Source organism: Corvus hawaiiensis, chromosome 4 (assembly GCF_020740725.1).
Source record: "Corvus hawaiiensis isolate bCorHaw1 chromosome 4, bCorHaw1.pri.cur, whole genome shotgun sequence".
Lineage (NCBI taxonomy): Eukaryota > Metazoa > Chordata > Aves > Passeriformes > Corvidae > Corvus > Corvus hawaiiensis.
This window is the reverse complement of record NC_063216.1, coordinates 22,586,537-22,601,935: the sequence shown is the minus strand read 5'-3', so window position 1 is coordinate 22,601,935 and position 15,399 is coordinate 22,586,537. Positions and strand designations below refer to the sequence as shown.

Below are 15,399 nucleotides of genomic sequence, written 5' to 3'. Positions count from 1 at the left end.
TCCAATCACCAGGCTGAAGGAAAGCTCTCCTGGCAATGGAACAGGAGCTGCCTGAAATGAGAAATTGTGAGCCAGTTCCATTTGGGTTTGGGTTGAGTTTATTAAAGGTACCAGCCTAGGAGAGCTCAAAGGGAAAGGAAAGCTCCTGCCATTTCTGGTGTTTAATAGCATGCTAAAGTTTTTGCTTAGATGAGATAAGGACATTGCTGAGTCCTCCTCAGGTAGCTCTAGGACTTCCTCATCAACTGCAACACTCAGATGACTGAGGACCTATATTTCTTGGTGGCTGACACTGTACTTTTGAATATTTTACCAGCCCGTCTGAACGTACCTGCTTCTTTCAAAGTGCTGCATTTCTGGTAGTTGGATGTCCGCAGTGCAGGGGCCCTGACATTATATAGCCTTATTTTCTCAATTCGGGAGTCAAAAACTCGTAGAAAAGGGTCCTTCTCTTCCCACTGGGAGATGATCTTATTGTCTATGAAGGTTGCAAACATCTGTGTTTCGATGAAATGCGAAAGGAATGGGAGGTAAGGCTCGGGTTGGTCCGAAAGGAAGGAAGCCTGAAATACAGAACAGCTCATTAGAGCCATGTTCCTGCCCAGCACTGACATGCCCAGCCATCCTTTGGCAGAGAACTGATCCAGCAGCCAGCAGGAAGGCTTGGACAAGGTCTCCCCACCATAAAAACACCACTCAGAGAGGTGTGAATGCATCTACAAAGGGGTTTGGTTCAGAATTGTAAGAAGTAAGCTGTCAGGGAGGCTTTGTGACAGCTGGAACAAAGGGAATATGGAGTCACTGAAGTAGGGCTCGTGCTGCCTGCTTTTTCAAAGCAACCTAGCAGCTATCACCCACAAGAATAAACCCTGTGCAATGCACGGCAGACCAGCACGTGTGCTCACTTGGGACCTCTGGTCTGGGCCTCACTGCTCAGGACCATATCGCTTATTAAGGTGTCACACCTATCAAGGGGTGTACAGTGCTCTTCAGCTTATGCTCTTCTGTGATGTTACACAGGGCAATTAATCACGAATTTCCAATTAGAACTGTGTGTCTAAGCCTTTAACTGAGCTTTGAAAACCCTAAACTTAACAGCCCATTTTATTGCAGAGGCACTAGCAGAGATTGCCTAAACAACCCCATCCTTTTGAATGCTGCACTGTTTAATGCCTGAATACAAACAAACCAGTAAAAGGCATGGCAGCAATTTTTTTTAATCAAAAACTCAGATCAGTATTTAGTCTGTTCCTCACTACTCATCCTTTTAACCTTTTCCTTAGAGAAGGACTTGTATCTGAAAAAGATGATGGCTAAGAACACTATCTACTTTGTAGGGTCACTCAGCAGTTGTGCAAGCTTCCCAACATTTCCCATTCCTTTTGCTATCCACCCATCTCTTTATATCCCCAATTTTAATCTTGAGGGATTCCATTCCCTCTTGTGCACACACTACAATGGAGTCATAACAGTACTCTTGTGCCATAACGAAGTGATAACCTTCTTCAGAACAACAGTACCCATTACCAAAAACCTCTACAGTGAGATTAGGAAACATGAAAGACTAGATTTGTTTTTTTGTCTCAAGTGTGCACCTCTCCTCTCAACAAACAAAAAAAGAAAGAAAGACAGACAGAAAAAGAAGTCACTTTGCATTGCAACCCTTCTACCGAGCCCACAGGAGCAGCCCCATGAGCTAGGCAGAAGCCTGCCAGCTTGGTTTGTACCAGTGAGGATGGCTCTGAACAGCTCAGTGGATGTGCTCCGATTTACTCTGGCAGGAGATCTGGCCCTGTGTACTGGAAATGGACAAAACTCTCCATGAGGCAGATGAGGAACAGCAGATTAAAGAACACCTAGGCTATACATACAAATACAGCTATCCTCCCTCCCCCTTTTAGATAGAGACACGAATACACGGCTATCTTTACTTTGTCAAAGTTTTGCATTTGTTCCCTGTTTGTCAGCCACGACTCCATGTCGGGGGCAGCCTGGATGACAAAAGCCTCGTAGTCAGCGAACATCTGTGTGAAGCGGTTGGCGAAAACCTCGCGGAGCTGCACGTTCAGTTTGTAGTCCCTCAGCTCCAGCTCCTCACACGACAACTTCCCATCTTTCTCCTCTGTGAGGGGAGTGGTGATGGTCATTTTCTCCATGGTCACGCCCGTCCTCTTGGCCAGGGCTTGCAGGCGGGCGATCGTCTCGTTGCCTTTCAGCAGCTCGTACATGTTGAGGGCATTGCTGGGGATGTTCCCGTTCTTCTTGTCATTCACCAGGTCACTAAGAACCAGATTCTTGAGTTTGGTGGCGCTGTCGCTGCAGTGCAGGTTGCCTTCTGGAGGGATCCCGAACTGCAGGAGTACCTCAGAGATTTCCTGGATAAACTCCAGCTTGTTGGGGAACTGAGGGAATTCCTCTGGCAGCTCGATGAAATGGTTATCGATGTCTACAAAGCACAAGTTTGCCTGAAATACAAACAGAAGTCTCAAAATGGACACTCAGCACTGAACTGGTTCCTCTGTGATGTAGCCTTTTTTCCCAGGGTGCTTCCAGACAGAAGGGTAAGCAACATGTACACAGGACACTTTAGCTGCGTTGTCTAGCCCGTGACATTTCAGACTTCAGTAAAGCTGAGGGCCAACTGGATGACAAATAAAGGCTCCTGCCCTCTCCTGTTCCCCCAGGACATGCAGACCCCAAACTTTCCACTACAAAGATTTCATATGCCCTCCCAGAGCACATCGCCTGTGGGAAGACATAAAAGGTAGAAAAGCTTTAGGTGTGAGAAAAAAGCAGGATTCAGGAATAAAGCAGAAGAGTTTAGAGATCAGCTTTGGCTGAGAAAAGTTGAAGAAGATACACTTAATAGCAAGCAAGGACATTAAAACAATGGTTAGAGTTTCTAGGTTTGGCAGAGATAGGTTTTGAAGTTGCAAAAAATTTGCTTAGCAGGATAGATAAGTTTAAGCTTAAAAATGGAATATTGTGTGTTCTTACATAAGGTATAACAAGTGAGTATTGTGTACAACAGATGTATGTGCGCTGTTTGTGCTTGGTTAAACAGTTGTCTGTAACTTTTAGAAGCATGCTATTGGCTGAGAAGCTTTTAAGAATGCTCTGTAACCAGGAAGTCTTTGGATGTCTGGGACAACGTGAGCTTTGTACCACCTCTGCCTCAACTCAGTATGTGAGACTGATAATGGAACAAAATAATAAAAGGCTCCTGGAATGCTTGTTCAAGCTCCCCATCCCGTTTGCCGATGAAAACGCCAACACCACCAAGCAGGAAGTGCAGCACCACTTCTCAGCCCATATAAATACCCCTTGTGTGAGTTACTGCATCTCACGGGCACATTTATTTTACCAGGATCCAACTGCAAGAAGCCTCTGCAGCTGTGCTACCAAGAAATGAGATGTTCAGCAAGAAAGATGACACTGCTTCAAGCAGAACTACAAAAGAGAGTCCCATGGAAATCCTTTGGGATTATATCTGAGGACAGCTTGTCCATTAGAGGCCAAGCCCTACCTCCCCACTCCCCTGACCCCCTGTTTCCATGGAGGCTTTTAATATTGGCAATTCCTCTGCCTGAGATTTAAAGAGAGTGCTCTTAGCTTTGCTATGAATGGAGACGGATCTCAGCCCATAAGATTAAAGCTAAGTGGAGACATTAATCTAGCAGAGCAGTTACTTTTACTAGGAAAGTGTCGATGGAGGGATGGAAGAACCCCACATAAAAATTAATTACATTGCAAATGCACCCTCAGGAATAACAGCAGAATGAAAAACAGTAATTGATCTTCTGAACGGCGGCTTACATCTGAAATTCGCTGTCTGAGTGCACTGTGCTGAGTAAAATCTTAAACCAGGTCAGATTCCCAAGGTGCTGGGCTCTGATGGGTTTTATCCTGGCATAAAACTGCAGAACAGGAGATGCAGAAAACTTAGAAGGCAGCAGCAGGTCTTTGTTAGCCTGACTTGGCCATTAGCACAGCTCCTCTGCCTTCTCTCAGGCTCTTTTCATGTTCTTTACTTCTTACCAAACGCCCTAGACTAATCTTCAGATTATGTGAAGATAAATGATTTATTTTCCTTCTTTTTCGAAAAGGTTAATTTTCAGCAGGACAATACATTCCACAGCAAACATGTTTATAATACATTGGGTATTTCGGGGACATGTTAATTAACATTAATCACCTTTCACATAGACACTTTAAAGGGTATGAGGATTCATCTGGTAAAGCAGAAGTGTCCCTTCAGCTTTTTCATATTAAATTTAGTCTGTACAAAGAAATGCATTTCTTCATACAAAACAATTTGCTTTATTTAACTATGCAGCTATTACAGAGTTGTGGCATGTGTCAGTACCATTCGTTTGCTCAGGGACTGCCTTCTTATCTATCAATATTTCATTTCAAAGGCTTTTTAATTTCAGCTCTGCATATCATTTACAAAATTTGAAAACTGAGATTTGGATTCAGAAAACCCTTGGGGAATTGGTCTCACTTCTCTCTTCAAAAACATCTGATGATTAAAGTTAATGCAGGGAGATTAGTAACCTTAAGACAGCATGATAGCCAGTTGTTAGAATTTTTATCTCTAACAAACAAATGGTTTATATTTAGAGCAAGAGCTTGAAAAGCTAGCCTCTGGCCTGAACAATAAAGGAATGCTAAAGCGAACGGTGCTTCATCACTGCTCACATGCTGAGGGGGTTTTTATTTTTTATTGTCTAGAGGAATTTGAGATTCAAGATCTTCCCTCTTCAATATGCTTTCTTTCTTTCCCTCTCCCACAGAGCATACTGGACCTGTGGTATTCATAAATGCTGATATTTTCCACTTATTTGTTAAACGTCATGGAGGGGGCAGATTCCACCCCACTATTACTCTTCTCTCCCTGGTGATATTTGTTATTCCAGCGATACTGCAATATTAAATACTGTCACGTTAAAATTTTAATTTAAGGAAAATGACAGCTTAATCTGCTAACCAAAAGCATGTGACTAAGAATTTTAAAAACCACAGTAATTATGTAATATTAGCACGGTTTTACTGAGGAGCATAGCTAGATAGCAGCTTTGCTTCCACACCAGTGCAGATTTCATGTGGTCTGGTCACTGTATCCATGAGGTAAAACTTGATTTCCAGTTCCATGCCACCAAGGCTGACTCAGTCACCTTCATGCAATACTTAAAACAGACCTTTATAAAAAATTGTATTACCCCTGCCCTGTGTGTATCCCTCCACTTCCACACAAAACCTCCCACCCCTGCATATTCTCCTCTGCTGCTGCTCCCACCTGCATTCTCAGTCAGAGCAGGTATTTGGAAGCCTTAGGAACTCTGCCCCTAGGAGAGGTCCCCTCAGCACAGCCACTGTCAGGAGATGTTACTGCTGTATGAACAGATACTCTTGGGGTTCCCACTGATTTTAACAAGAAACCTAAGTTAAAAAGCACATGGCATGCTCTGGTTCCAGTCACCACCTGGAATGCAGACAGGTGAGCCATGCTCCAAAGACTTTGCTGTATGGCCAGGTTAAAATGTGAAGCAGTTTTAATCATCATCAAATTTTGAGGAGCAAAATCTCCATTTCACTCTCCACCACCACCAAGGATTTAACCCTTAAGAGGATGACCTCTCCTTCCTTTTTTTTTCCTCTCTAAATGGTTCACAGGCACAGTATTAATGCAAACCTGGCTTGTTTGAGGCCAGGATGCTGGTCTAGTAATAGACCAGGAACACATGGGCTCAACCAAGGATGGGATGGGGCTGGCAGGACAAGGTACACTCCTCAGCAGCAGGGGGACAGGAACAGGTTTACACCATCTAGCAACTGCACCTGACATCCAGATCCATCAAGATCCTCCCTGAATGAAATGCTCTTTAGCCCTCTGTCAGTAGGACTGTGACACTGACAGAGTAACAAAACCTGGTGAAGTGTGTGATATAGGGAAAGCCAAGAAATGTTCAGCTTTGTCACAACAAATAGCAGACGAGAAGCATTTAGAAATCAAAACAGTAAGTGGAACTCATTAAATTCAGAAATGGACCAAGAAGGGCTGTGGAGACTTCCCTACTATCTCACTTCTGCTGGCAATCAGTCCTCACAATGCCAGACAAGCCTCCTAACACCAAGCATTGTTTTCCAGCAGAAACTCACACAAATATTAATAAGGCATTTCAGGATAGTAACCCCAAAGGTGGACACTGACCTCCTGAGGCAGCTCCAGCTTGGAGCGGTCGGTGCCCTCCTTAGACTGCAGCCCCATCAGGTAGGGAACAGGAGCATCCAGAAAATGCAGGAGAGAGGCAGGAAGGATGGGGACGTACACATGCTGCCACTGAAATGGGAACAGCAGCGTTGTGATTCCTTCTGCCACCGTCATCAGACGCTGATAATCTAGACATGGGAGAGAAAGAGAGGCAGGTATTGAATTATCTCCCTGTGTTCTGCTTTTGAGACCTGTTTGGCAAGGACATCAGTGACAAAACAAGACAGAAACCATGCTTATACGATAAGATGTTGTTTGGAAAGTAAGACAGTACTTAAGAACCTTAAACATTATTTAATTTGTTAAAACTCCTTCCTCCCACAAAGAAACTGCTGAGCATAGATATTCATGCCTTATCTAGATCTTTTCTGTCATTAAATTAATTTATTAAAAGGATACCAAAAGTTCTGTCTGTAGTACAGGATAATAATAATACTCTAATTTCATAAAAAGCATGTATTTTTACATGGGGAGAAGAGGAGAAAGAAGTGAACTTCAAGGAAATATTGTGGTTTCTGGCTTGCTCCTGCCTGCCTGCTTCTGCCTCACTTGCTACTATTTCCCAGGCTGAGTGTACTCTCCAGAAGACTTGTCTTGGCCACATACCAGCAGAAGTTTACAGTCCCTAGGTATATAAAAGCAGTGCTTTTAAGTTAAATCCAAACAGAAGCCTAATATAAATTTAGTTCACAAATACATTCTGTGTAGCTAGCATATGCATATTTATATTACATTACTTTCCCAAATTTGTATTTAATCCACTAGTTCATTGCTTTGCAATATTTTGGTTCCAGTAAGCACATTGTGCATTATTTTTGAAATTAAAATTTATTTTGGCCCAGCTGAGCTGGATGTTTCATATTTTGGGTAAGAGCAAATTATTTATCAAATATCCAGCTGGCATGATGCAATACTACAAGCTATTTAGTAATATAAATGAGGGGATAAATTGAGAACTAATTTTTTAAATAAATAACTAAATAAATCACATATTGGTATTAAAGAGATGGTCATTCTTACAGCTCGAACTGCAGACAATCCATCTGGAAACAGGTAAAGACCCCTAGGTTTGTAAGCTCCACAGCTGTATCTGAACCCAAGTCTCATCAGTGCCAGGCAAGTCTCATGAGCTCTAGCTTGAGCAACTAAAAGATTTTCCCTCTCACTGAGGCCAGACCCAGATCCTGGGTAACACTTGGGCTGTTGCCCATCTCTCCTCGTCCTCTTTACCCCACTCCAGGAAAGTAAAGATACACGTATGAACACCCTGGTTCTGAGTCAGGTAAAAAGCCATTGATGGCTTTTGCCTGGAGAGGAGCCCAGCCTGACCCTTCCTGTTTCCTTAACATCCCAGCCCGAGACCTTGGCAGACACCAACAACAGCAAAAGCACTGTCATCTGACACTGCTCAGCTATTAGGAGGTCTCTGGGAAGATGCTCTTGAATAAATATGCAAATTACAGCAACAAATGCATAACCCATTCTCCTTGCTAGCACCTCTCTGTGAAAAACCAGCCACAATCTGCAGAAGGTCAGTTGGCAGGGCAAAAACATTTTTCATCTTGTCTTACCAATAGCTATTCAGTCAGTCTTTGAAATTATTTTCATGCATACAAGTCAGTCTCAAGGTTACACCTCCCAGCTACTGATCAGTCACTTACAAATCCCTAACCACGCAATGGTCCATAATTATACATGTGCATTCACTGTCCTGGTGAGGAGCACTTACACAAACTCCAGTTATAATACCTACTGTCTCATAACATCTCACAACCCTGAAAGGTTTAAAGATTAAAAACAAAAGAAATCAAATAGAGAAAGTAGCATGTCTTAGTATGCAAGACACCTTCAAAGTCAGTTCTGATCTACATAGCCACATGAAGAAACAGGTCTTGGCAGCAAAGTTGCAAGGATCTTTTTGAATAAGAGCATTCAATTCTGGAAATGCATGCTGACTTTTCTCTGGTGCTACTGATAATATTTAACATGGTCACTAGCACAAATTTTGTAATCAATTTAGTACGAGAAGAGCTGTTTAAAAAAAAAAAACCAACTAGTGATGACCAAATTATTAGGCTGTTACCAACTAGCAATGCTTGTCAGTGATTAGCAGATAAAAAATGTTTATGTACCCAGCAGTTTTAGCTGAAGAGAGGGACGTTCCAGTTTCCTCCAGAAAAATAATCAAAAATCTCTAAATTATTTTTTTGTTATCTGTTTCAATAAGTCAGAAACTCTAGTTACTTTTCATGTACTTTCAAGCCTGTACAAGGTTAGACACCTATCATGTAAAGCCTGAAATAATTTTTGATGGAGAGATTCTTGTACCTATCATCATTTGAAAGAAGCTTACATGGTTACTGAGGACAACCTGGGACCAAGGGATTGAGGAAATGACCTCAAATTGTGCCTGAGGAGGTTTAGATTGGATATTAGGAAAAATTTCTTCACTGAAAGGGTTGCTGAGCATTGCAACAGACTGTCCAGGGAAGGGGTTGAGTCATCATCTCTGGAGGCATCTAAAAGACATGATTTTGTGGCAGTCAGAGACATGATTTAGTGGTGGGTTTGGCACTGTTAGGTTTACAGATGGACTTGATGATCTTAAAGGTCTTTTCCAACCATAATTATTCTATGACTCTTCATGTTCAAAGCTCAGCCTCTAATTTGTTCACAGAACGTTTTCCAAGAGAAACTGCTCAAGGAGGATAACCCCAGGGCAAAATGGTCCCTGGGGTTTCTACTGCAACCACTGCCTCCTAACAGCTTAACTGGACTCGGTGCAGTGTTGTCTCTCACGCCCAACCTTTCCACTGAGTGAAGGAAAGGGCAACAGAGTCAAGCTCAAAGACTCTGGGTCTACCTCCCTTTTCTGGCACCATCTGCTGGGGGCCCTTGGCCAAGTATCTCAGCTCCCTGTGCAGGACACTCAATGGCTGCAGGGCCGTGCTCCACTGCAGGTTTGTAGTTCAAACACCATATTCAGCCGTGCTTTACCAAGGTCTGGCAACATTCACATGGCTCACAAGGTATAGTGCTTAAAATGCAAACCCTGAGATATTCCTGTAGAATTACAAATCACTATTTTCTATTGGAGGTGGAAATGGTTTCAGCATTTGAACATCAATTCCTCATAGAAGTTTTTCTGAAAGAGGACAAAACTTGACAATTATTTGTATTGATGTTGATTTTCTGTAACACACTAACAGGAAATAAGCAATCAGAAATATCTATCCCGAAGAGCTTAAAGTTCAAACACAGGCAGTGACTGAGAGAACAAAACAAAATAATCTTCTTTTCATTTTACAAACTGAGTATAGAAGCTCTGAGTTGTTAAGCAATTCACAAAGCTCAACATAAAAATTGCTTTTGCTGCCACAAAAGAATGTGTTATCTCAAAACCCTTCCCATGCTGCAGCAAAGCAAACCCAAGATCCTTTGAGAAGGGAAAAAGACATCAGTGCTATCCCTGCCCCAAAGAGCTAAGACCTCATTCAGGTTCTACCATCGAAACAGGTTCAAATCTTTGGTCATAATCAAACAGAAGAGAATTTCACCTGGGACCTTCTCAGCAAATGCCCAATCACAGGAATTTTGTGTATAAGGTATGCGTAAGAGCACACACGCTCATTCTACCCAGAAACGGTGTTCCTGCTGGGAACAGTGTACTGTTATTCCAGTTTCAACACCTCCAGCCTTCCCAACGAAAGCACAATTAGGCCATTTTCCAACTCTCTGTTCCAGTAACCTACCAAAGGTAGGGCAGAAAGCCTACCACAGCACTGGAGTCACAGCCTGGATCCTCTAAATCCAGTCCAAGGCTTTAAAAATAGACCGTGCTTCTTTATTTTCCTATTGAAGTCTCACTTTATATACAATTTGAAAGCACTTGGAAGCTTTTGAAAAGATGAGTTACCTAGACACCACTTCCTTTCCTCTACTGCTTTTTAGAACACGCATAAAGGATAACTGCAGCTTTGCAAAGCCACGTATTTAAAAATGTGTCCTGGAAAATAATGATCAGATGGTGTTCTCAAAGAGTACCTTATCAATATGCACCAAACAATTGTCTTTAAACAAAATAAACCAAACCAACAACAGAGAAAGAAAAAAAATCAATGAACCTTAATGAAGAAAAGCTAATTCTTTAGAGGGAAACACTTGAGCGGGCTTTAAAACATTCTTGTGACCAACAGTTTTTCCACATGCTACCTCTTCAAAGTATGATAAGCAATTGTTATTCAACTGCTTTTTTTTCTTTTTATTTTGTAACAAGATATGAATTAGATGAGCCAGATATATTGGAAAAACTGGCAAATAAAAATATTTTGCTTTGAGCTCTGAGTATGAGTCAGGAACAGCGCATAACCAGACCTGTCTTGGGTCTGGGTACCTTCAGATCTGTAATGTTTAAATATAGCACACTGCAGATGAAAAACGAAATCTGAAATTCACATTGGGAGACAAAAATTGTTTATGAAAGCAAAGGTTTTCAAATCAGATCTCAATAGGTCCACAGAAGCAGCACACACAAGTGCTGCAGACATCAAAGTGCCCTGGAAGCTTCCACCTTTCATCTGGTTTGTGTGCTGGCAGCTGTGATGGCTGACAAGCCAGTCCAGGTGACTTGAAGAGATGTTCAGATAAAACACACAAAAATGGTGTAGGAAATGTTTACTCAGTATAGAAATCACCTTGTTGCAGTGCTGCATTCAGGAACCCGGAGAGGCGCTGTGTCATGGGGCTGTAACCAGCACTGACCCAAGGAAATGACCCCTGGCATGTCACTGCCCCTCATCCCTGAGGGAAGGGGGGATTTACCAGCGGGTGACGTAGCACATGAGTTACACCATAAAAGCAGAGTGGCAATTTATGCAAGTATGAAAATACGTATTTTCTTAAACAGAAGGGTCAAGACAAGCCTGCATCTAATTGCCTGAAGTAAGAATTAGCCTCTCAAACTGGGGGTCAGCTCTGCCCCAAGGGAAACATCCCAAGGCCAATATTCACTGAGGCCAATTTTCACCCTTTTTCCTTGTTGGCCAATGCTTAATGTAAAAAGCTTCTGCTTCAATACATTTCCATTTATATAATTTAGCTATGTCACAGCCTGCCACCAGCAGTTCAGCATAAATTATTTTATGATTAAGAGCCACCCCAAGAATTAGCTCCCATTAGCAGCATGGTTAGGACCACTTTAGACCGCCGTGTTATTTATCTGTTATTTGCCATAACTGCAATGTAAAGGCAAGTTTAAATTTCTTCCCCTCATTCTTGAAAGGTGAAGATGTTTCATCATGGAAAAAAAATGAGATCCAATTAAAAAAAATAGTGGAGAGGTTGTGGTGTGTGTATGTGCATAGTGTTAGAAGCAGTGGCCCAATCTCCCTTTATAGCTCACTGTGAACACAAACAGAAGTGGGGCTGTGGCACAGACCTGAACCAGCTCCTTCTCCTTTTTTCCCAATGCTTTAAAACCTTCACTTTTCAAGTCATACTGACTGGCTAACAAAACTGAGCAACTTCTAATTAAAAAATAATATTGTCTCTTCACCTAAGTTAAAAAGGAATACTATATATCATTCTCTGATTATTCTACCCAATTGCTTGTCTTTTTTTTCAGGAAAACACACACTGCAGCCTCCTCTGAGTGTGGTTCTACTGAGGCCCTAAACCCAGGTCTCTTCCACAGCATAGAAAGATTCTTCCCATAGAAGACAACTTCCCACTGATTTGGATGAATATTAGTGTGGAGGGCAACTGTTTAAATAATGAGCAGAAGAGCAAAGGTTTTCTATGGAACTATTTGGTGTAAGAATGCTTTAAAAGGCAAACACATTATGCATGTATTAATTTTTAAAAATCTCCCCCAAAACAGACTTCATAAGAAAGATTGTTCAGACACAATGTTCTCTAGGCAATGACTTTATATATGCATAGTCATTTGTATTATAATTTCAAAGATCAAAAAAAAAATAATGCAAAGACTATTTCAATCTTGGAGGAGCAATTACTCAAGCCCTTGGAAAAACAACTTGGAAAACGCTCAAAATTATAATGAGTAGAAACAGCCTAAGCTCTAAGAAGTTTATCTCTGCTTCATCCACACGTTCCCTCTCATGCTTAAATCCCTAGAAAGGCAGACATACAAAATGGATTGCTGAGGTTTCCACAGAGCTCACAGTTTAATTCATCTCTCTCCAGCAGGAATCTCACACCAGTGGTGTTTTGTTACTGATCCTTTGGAAACTGTAGTAGCTATTGCAGAGTGGACACAAACAAGACCTTACACCTGTGCAGTTGCACAGGAGAGCTGTGCTCTGAATAAAGGGCACTTACAAGAGCACTGCAAAGACTGCACCCTGAAGAATCACAGGGAAAACATATCTAATCCCTCTTTCAAAGCCCAAATGTTGAAAACTTGCCCTATTTAATCTTAAAAATATTCTCTATATGCAGAAAGATGTAACCTGAAGCTACAGGAATTCAGGTACAGTGAAAGTGATTTCAGGTACAGCTTTCCACACCACCTTTGCAGATCAAAACTGGCACTTCCCACCAGCAGTGGTTGTGACTAATTCCCTGGAAGTCCACACTGTCCCCAGGAACAATAAGGGCTGATCTTTTCAGTCTTGCCACTGAGGTGCAAGCACAGGTCTCTTCCCGTTACCCAGCTATGCAGTCAAAAATGTGTGGGAACAAAGCAGCTGAAAAAATAAGCTCATCATTCTTTGCTGTCAGTCTCTTCAGTCCTCTGCTTGACCACCACAGCTGTAAAGTGAAGTTACAGTCCACTACAATCCCTGCATTTTCCCAGGTGATGGGGTACCAGTCACTCCTAAGACACAACCAACAGTGCAACTGGATACCCAAAGACTACTGCAGCAGCCATGGTACAAACAGCCACTCATTGGTCCTGTCGCCACGGCAGAGCTGTGCCAGACACTCTCGTATCATGCTGGGAACACGTCCAGGCAAGCTGGGTAAAGTCACCCAACACCCTCACCTCTTCATTGACCTAGATGCCTTTGTTCAGACTGCTGGAAACATTATGCCTCAGCTACAGGGTTAAAAATAAACTTTTGCATCTTCAACTCCTAGTTCCCTTGAGAAAAACCACTCCAGAAAAGCCAGTACAGTCTCTGTGCAACTTTCCTGCCAGCCTTTCACTGCTGTTATCACCAACTAGGCTCACTGTATGGTCAGGGTTGTGCAACAATTTATATTTTCACCCAACTTTGCAAAAGAAGCCTTTATTCTATAGAAGAAGAACAAAATTTTTGGCAAGCTTGAATGAAATCTTCCTTCCAACAGGTCTAGGAGAACCACAAAAAAGTCAGCTTATATTTCCCATACATGTTAATTGCAGCTCTCTCACTGAAATAGTTTAGTGAACTGAAGCAGGTTTTGGTCCAGCTCTGATTTCTCGAGTATTACAGGATTATGTAAGCGAATTGTGATTTTGTGTAAATAATGCAACTGATGGATCCTCTGCTAATCTCTTATTGAGTTTGGGTAGGTTGCACCAAGGCCAGGCCTCTGGAAACACAGTCCAATGAGTCCATCCTCGTTAAAGCAGGAAGGCAAAGAAGGACGAATTCGCAAAATCCCTCTACCATTTGTTATTTTGGAACAAGAGATACGTCAGCCAAAACCTTTTCATCTTTTGCCTTGAAAGAACTTGCGAGTTTAAAAAGTGTTTCTCCCTCATGGATCTCAAAGCTGAAGAGAGCAGATTTCAGTACCATCTAGGTTGGTTATATCTCAAACTGGAAAATAGCTGCTGTTTTCTTTTTCAGGAATCACAAGACTGACATTTAAAAGAAGCCTCAGTGCACAATTAGCCAAGCACTCAGCTGTCAGGCTATGCCAAAACTGAGGCTTTGCACTTGCCCTCCACTCCACATTCCTCACCTCTGGGAACCAGCATTTCGCTGCTATTTACATAATCACAGAATTTCCCTAATACAGCTATATACTTTCCCCCATGCACCATCAAATTGTGTCTATATTAGACAGACAAGTAAAATTCATGTCAAGGACATGCCTAGATTCACAAATAGAAGAGAAGAGAAGGGAAGGAGAAGAAAAAAATTCTGAAGTTTGAAGGGTGAAAAGAATTACTTCTCACTATCAAATTTTTCTTTTAAAAAAAACCCCACACAATGAAACCAAACAAAACAAGTAAACCCTTAAATTATAACCAGTAATTGGAAGAACAACAATTATTTATCTAACTTCTGGTGGACATGAAGGCAGAGTCAAAATTATTTAGTGGATATTTTGTATCTGTCTCAATGACTACTGCGGAAGTAATGCATATACAGGCTGCTCTCCACACGCACAAAATATTGCTAAAATGTAACCTGACAAGCACATGTGGGAAAGAAAAAAGAAAAAAAAAAATTCTCAGCTCTCAGGGAGTCCATAAGCAGGGAGCAGGGTGGGACTGATGAGCAGGGATGGGTGAGAGGCATTTCAGTGGTGCTGCGGTTTAATATCAAACTCCGGTGTAAAGTGGCAAAGGCAGCATGATTCAATCCGAGGAAGAAAGGGGTAAGTGCACACACACACACAGAGAAGCAGGAGGGAAGGGAAAGGCAGCCTAATCAAAACTAACAGCAGGATTTCTGCTCACACTTCATACTGAGAGAAGATAAAACCTTTCATTTTCAGTTCTTGAAAGCAAACCCCTGGAGTCCATGTGGAGAAGAGCTCTGCAAAGAACTACCAATCCTTTGAATTCAGTCATTTGCAGAAGAACTACCCTCTTTCCACCTCCCTGAACATTTTTCCCCATTCTCAGTCATTTAGTTATTAGCATTACCATTACACACTTCCTGACCTTTTCTTTTATATGACAAACCCAAGCGATCCCTTCTGGAGCCTGAAGGTTCATTATCCACACTCATTTTAGACTATTTCCCATCCTCTCTCCCCGTTCCATTTCAAGCTGTTTGCTGCTTGAATCACTTCTCTTGAAAAGTCTAGGCATTCAGCATCTTTTCACTAAAAGGTATGTGTACCTCCAGGCTCCAGGTTTTTCATTCTACTCTGATGAAACCACCCTCAAAATTTTTTCCCTGATGCACATTTTCCTAATGTAGGAAATCACAGATGCCATT

At 41.9% G+C, this 15,399-nt stretch overlaps 1 protein-coding gene across 7 annotated transcripts in view; it reads right to left on the bottom strand.

Moving 5' to 3' along the window:
• Positions 1-15,399, bottom strand: part of DENND5B (DENN domain containing 5B) — a 105,002-nt gene that overhangs the window by 34,399 nt on the left and 55,204 nt on the right. For all 7 annotated transcript variants that reach the window (XM_048301000.1, XM_048301001.1, XM_048301003.1 and 4 more), the window contains 3 exons: positions 6,215-6,402; positions 1,932-2,465; positions 332-563 (listed from right to left, as the gene is read on the bottom strand). In XM_048301000.1, coding sequence (XP_048156957.1) covers positions 332-563; positions 1,932-2,465; positions 6,215-6,402 — 954 coding nt within the window. The remainder of the gene's footprint in view (positions 1-331; positions 564-1,931; positions 2,466-6,214; positions 6,403-15,399) is intronic.